At 37.7% G+C, this 6,312-nt stretch overlaps 1 protein-coding gene across 1 annotated transcript; it reads right to left on the bottom strand.

Annotated features, from left to right (window-relative positions):
• Positions 1–1,069: 1,069 nt before the first annotated feature.
• On the bottom strand, positions 1,070–3,751 carry LOC111865862 (protein SET). The gene has a single exon (XM_023854271.2). It carries the CDS (start codon positions 3,356–3,358, stop codon positions 2,492–2,494), a length of 867 nt encoding a protein of 288 aa, XP_023710039.1. The 5' UTR covers positions 3,359–3,751; the 3' UTR covers positions 1,070–2,491.
• Between the last annotated feature and the right edge of the window lie 2,561 nt (positions 3,752–6,312).

The raw sequence follows: 6,312 nt of genomic DNA, 5'->3' as shown, positions 1-6,312 counted from the left end.
GCAGATTGCAGATGTAGCTGCTGAAAAAACTGTTCCGGAATACACACATCACATAGCTTTAAACAAGTGGATGATGCTCCTTATGAGGTGAAATAGGACTTTATGAAAGATTTTAAATTACGTGGACTGAAACATGCAATTTTAGCATGCATCAAAGCAGTGTAACAGTCAGACGCACGAAAACACCTCAGGTTGGCCATTTGTGGCCGAAACATGTCGTGTTGGTGTTGAATGTTTTAATGATTGTGGCATTATTGACAAAGTACATAAACGTTTAATTACAGATGTGCAACAGGATGATGAAATGCAGAATTTCAGGTTTTACTACAAACAGTGAGATCAGTATTTCAGATTTTATCAGTCCTTTTTATTTTTTCTCTCACAAATTTTGCCTGCATAAAATATTTACTACTTCTTACTTACTTACTCATGGAGCTGAGCCCTTCTTGAGGAGCTGCCAATTCTGCAGCTACTCAAGAATTTCCCAGCATTTTATGGAACCCAAAGGTTCATCACCATGTTCACAAGAGCCCTCCATTGGTCCCTATCCTGAGCCAGATTTATCCAATCCACACCATCCCATCCTCTAAGATCCATTCTAATATTGTCCACCCACCTATGCCTTGGTCTTCCCTGTGGTCTCTTTCCTTCTGGCTTTCCCACCAATATCCTATACGCATTCGTCTCCCCTATTCGTGCTACATGACCTGCCCACCTCACCCCCCTTGACTTGATCATTCTAATTATACTTGGAGAAGAGTTCAAGTTATGAATTACATTTACTACTTCAACCTACAAAAATCTGTATGTTGAAAAATGTATTCAGCACTGGTGTGCAGAAAAATGTGGAACCTGACACCAGTGTAATTATTGTTGACCTAGTCAACACACTACACAGCCACAAATATATTTGGGGCTGGTCCAGAAATGGTTGAAGTTTAATACATGCAACACTTTCCCAAACTACAATAATAAGGTATGAGTAGATTTCTTTTCTGAAAAAGCAATGTCAGAAATTTGGTCACAATAAGCTCTCTGATACAGAACATCAGAATTGTGAACATAGTAATACAAAGACTGAAATCTTTTATTGATGACAACATTGTTATTCTGTACAAAATAAGTCATTAAGCTTCAAGAAAACAATGGTGAAATTTGGTGACTTCAATATCAATACATCCTGCAACATATGTGCAACTGCACATGATGGACAAAATCTGTATGTAATAGTGATATAAAAAAAATTACAAATATTGGAACTTGTACCTGCTATTTAAGACTATACTAATAAGAAATGATCCATGTTTCCATACATAATCCATTTATTAAATACAAAACATGTGACGCTTCATGGACAGCATTTCAGTCTAGGTGATGCCAAACTTGACAATCTGTTACAATTTATAACTCATACTGCAGTCTTCTGGGTTATGACACCATATAGTCTCATAGGTGGGTAACATCTCAGAGGAACCCCACTACCCACCTCCAATATTCCTGTGTCATAACACCAAGAACTACAATATAAACCTTCACTGCCATGAAAACTTCAGATCTCATATTTTATACATTTATGGTATGCCAATGACAGGGCTCACTAGAACTATTGTGTTGAACATTTAAAATTAAACATCTTTAGTCTGAAAAAGTCTAAAGAAAGACTCGCTTTCAACACACACAAGCTCTTATCTGATTAACCACACTCTAACCTATCACCTTAACAATAACCAAGTCTTTAATTAGTATTTTCCTCAACATTCAAGTAAATTCTAAGATAGTATTACCTTAAAACTGGTGACTATTATAATCTATTGATTAATACATATACAACTAACACAAAATGTGACACAATTCTACATGCGATAGGTCATCTTCACTGTCCCTAATACTCCCAAAACATGTAGAAATATTTCTGTTCACTAGATGAAATCAAGTTGTAAATGTTTTACAACACATTCCATGAATAATTACTTCAAAGATCTGGCATCACCCAACTACCAAAACATGTAATCATTCAGAATGAGAAAGGTGAGCTCAGTAAATTTAACTTCACAGATCCTTAAACATACCAATAAAAATAGGAGTCACTGGGTAAAAAAACTCAAAATCATGCTGCCAATGTGTTACTGCCATGATGGCAATCCAGTCTTACTCAACATTACCTAGGAAAAGAAAACATATTACAATTTTCTTACTCATAACCTTACATTTACCACTTTTGTTATCTAACTTCTACTCAGCTGAGTGACAGACTATGTTTACAATGTTGAATGAAGATAATACTTAGAAATATTAACTGCTCACTTTAACTCTGAAACTGCCATTCCCATCTCTTCACGTTACATTACTTTCCCTGAAACATTCCATCACAACTGTAGGATAACTGGTTATGTTGCATTCATACTGTACAGTCTATATTTTTCTTCAGCATTTGTAGCATTTCACAAATTCAACTTTCTGGTTTTGCTTTATGCCTTCTTGTTTCTGCACTTCAGTCATCCCCACCTTCATCATCTTCCTGTTCAGCAACATCTTCATCATCTTCTTCTGCCAAATTGTCATCACCACCTTCTTCACCCTCAATGTCCTCCTCCTCCTCCTCCACTTCTGCGAGATCTGCATCGTCTTCATCCTCGCTACCATCATCTTCCCCTTCTACACCATTTTCTACCTCAATGTCAGGTACAAGATAGTACTGTAGAGGATTTGGCCACATATCATCCTTTATAACTTCTGCAATATCATCTGCAGATGGATCTGCATGATCACTTAACCAACTGAAGAGTGTCTTCTGCTCCAAGAATCTCTTCCTTCCCTTTCCACCACTTTTATCCTTAATTTTTTTTGATAAATCATTTCCTTCTTTCCAGCGAACTGATGTGCTCTGAGAAGCTGGGTCACCAGATGATCCCAAATGAAATTCTTTTGTTAGAACATCATTCTCAAAATATGGGTTTTCCTCAAAATTAAAATTGATTCTGTACCCAGACTTTATATCATCAAATTCCTCCACTTCTAATTTCGTTAAGTAATGTAGGCAATCTTCTTCATCCTCATCAAGAATAGCTGATATCTGTGGATGATTTACAAAAGCAGTTACCCAGAAATTCGGTATCCTCTTGATTATATCATTCCTCTTATCAAAGTAGGGTTTTCTTAGTTTGTTATATTTCTGTTCGACAACTAGAATTTCCTCGCTTGCTTTCTCATTCAGTGCATCAATTTCATTTTGGCAAGCATCTATTTCTTCTAAAGCTTTCTGAGTTTCGGCATCGTAATCCCTACTTTCATCGGCGTCTCCTGATGCCCCAGCCACTTCCAGTTTCTTAATCTTCTTCGGCGTTGCTCCATTCGACATGTTTTGTTGTAAATATTACAACGTGTTCTGTGTACTATGCCAACACTTCGAATCGCTTCGAGGTTATTGAGACTGCATGCCACTTCAACAACGTCTTAAATTTCAAAAGCACAACACAACGCCTTAATTATTACCGCAGACAATTATCACCACCAACACACAAAACTACCTTCTCTTCTAATATACTGAAATTTCGCTTGCTTACAACCGTACATCTACACACATTACCACCATATTTTAACCACTTAAAATTTACCATCGACAGGGCGTGTTTCAATACAGAAGTCTTCTGTTCTGATCACTGTGCGAAATCAGAATCATTTGAAATGTTACAAGTATTGCTGACTATATTGAAGGCTATAGTCTTAAAAATTAGAATAAGCGTTATTTAATAGAAATATTCGTTACTTTCATGAGGGTGAGAATTAATTGATAAAATACATTTGAACTGAAAAGTACAGCACTCACAGACACAACACTGCGTTTTCGACATATCGAAATGAGAATCTAAAAAAAACATAAATTTACATCGTTATACATATATTGGAACGGATTTCAGCTTAAATTGTAGTATATGTAATTGTTTCAGCCTAATTTACATTTAGCAATATTTTATAATACTCATCATATTCTTTAATTCACATTATTCTTCGAGCATGGTGCCAAGCACGGGAACCCAAGGAAGCGCCGTGTAACCTGTGCACAGAATAGAGGATCCGTGGAATTCAGTGCGAGTAGTATGCCGGATGCCGAAGGACGTTATCGGTGTGTACCGTGGGCACCGAACACCGTGTAAATATCTTTATAGCATAAATCCTGTGTCGTGCGATATATAATGGGACAGTTTACACAACTGTAATTCTAAAAAGAGACAAAATAGGCACTACTGTGTCAACATTTGATTTATTAGCTGTTGCTGTTAACCCTACATGTTTCGACCCTTTTCTTGGGTCATCTTCAGGCGTACAAGAATACTGGTACGATTTCTTTAATTGCGTTATCGTTCAATATGGATCCATATGGTGTTTGTATGATTCTTTATACTACCAAATACAGTGGTGCTGTATGTTATTTCATCCAAAGAAAACGTATTCACATAGAAGGTTTACAGAAGTGCTGGCTAGGAAGTGATGCTGGAGGGAGGGTTCTACACCTGATTGGGCTCGTCATTTGCTTTCTCTGCTTAGTTCAATCAATGATTTGTTTCTGTACTAGTGTCCAGTGACAATTGGTTCGTTAGACGACACTCGACACGCTCGACACTGCCCATTTTGGCCTACTTCCCTTATTTCGGAAACAAATAAAGTAGGCACATGCGATGCTCATGCTGTTTGTGTATCCCCCACCAGCTTCTGAATGACTGAACCAATCTTATGAAATCTGGTGTATACATCTTGGCACCTGATCTCATCTCAGCGGCGTACATCATAAATCCCTCCCTCACCCCATCAGTCTGTGTCTATATGTGTGTCCATCCAATTGTGGCTAATTTATTTTTATTTCATATATTTGTGATCTGTTAAATGAAGCCACAAGTAACTCAGAATTTTTAGGGTCAAATTATCGAATGATAGCGATTCGTGATCTGAAAAAGATTACACGTGCCAAATCGGCATTTTCATGGAGGGACTGAGGAAATCAAAGAAAAATTTCATTCCGGATAAGCAGTGTTCAGTGTTCGAACCGAGAATCTCCCGAATATAAATCCGAAGCTTTACTGACTGAGCCACCTTGCTCGAGTCATCACTTCATGAACTAGACCATCACCAATAAAAGAAATATTTACCTAATGTACTTTCGTATTAATTATAAGAACATAAAGCTATTAAATGCAGGTCACGGTAGCCGAGCGGTCTAAGGCATGCACTGTCTTCGCTCGCTCGGAAGCCGGGATCGTGGGTTCGAATCCCACTCAGGTCATGGATGTTTGTGTGCGTTTTTCTGTGTTTGTCTACAGGTAGAGGCCTCGCGACGAGCTGATCACTCGCCCAAGAAGTCCTACCGTATGTGTACGATCTAGTAAACCGAAGTGAAAGGGAGAGTTTCATGGAGGTAGGCCTAGGCCTAAATTGGGGCTGTAGCGCCACAGGAAAAAAAAAAAAGCTATTAAATATATTATAAAACAGATGTATATTACTAACGCATCCCTGAACATTCGTGAACTACAAATCAGGCCACGGAGGCGTATAGAGCACGCAAAGGCAAAACTCCATTCATTCTCCATCACAGCACAGGCATACTGAGGTCGACTGACCAGCTTCAGACTCCTCCTTCATCTCCAACGAAATATATGTTTTGTTTGTTTATTTCACTACTATATGACGCTGTGGTCTAGTTGCCTGTCATGTTTTGCACTACATTTTGGCAGAATGATTGCGAATGATACGTACGAGAGTAAGTAGCGACAGAGAGTACACAAGACAAAATTAGTTACTAAAAGAATGCAAACCAAATTTCGAACTGTGAACGTCCCGAATAGGCTTGCAAATTAGTACTGCTCACATAATCTATTCCGTGTATTTCGAAATGGAAGTTATAGATTCTATTATAATTGCCTTAGAAAAAAAAAGTACAGCTATCCCTGTAACAGGCCGCGAAGACCAATAGGGTTGTGAGACGTTGAGGGTCCCACATTATCTAGACCAGTGTTCCGCAACCTCTTTCTACTCGCGGCACACCATGAAATATCCATGACTCAACACGGCACACCAAAATGTTATTCCCCTCAAAAACACATGATATCAGACAATTAATATAAATACGTAACGTGATCAACTTATTACTATAATATGATTATATTATTATTTTATTATCATTAAACAGAAATCGACTGGTGGATTTATTAACGATTAATGAACTTCAATTCACTGTAGAGTGTAGAAAATACACTTCTATTACTATTAAAGTAAATACAGTAATTCTACTCATAACTTCAATGTGATACTTGCGCCTGC

The sequence above is a fragment of the Cryptotermes secundus genome, unplaced genomic scaffold (genome assembly GCF_002891405.2).
Source record: "Cryptotermes secundus unplaced genomic scaffold, Csec_1.0 scaffold1392, whole genome shotgun sequence".
NCBI classification, from domain to species: Eukaryota; Metazoa; Arthropoda; class Insecta; order Blattodea; family Kalotermitidae; genus Cryptotermes; species Cryptotermes secundus.
Note: the sequence above shows the minus strand (reverse complement) of the source record. Positions and strands in the feature narration are given on the sequence as shown.

What these genes read in the sequence shown, in the direction of transcription:
- LOC111865862 (XM_023854271.2), bottom strand. Translation starts at nt 3,358, where the DNA reads ATGTCGAATGGAGCAACGCCGAAGAAGATTAAGAAACTGGAAGTGGCT.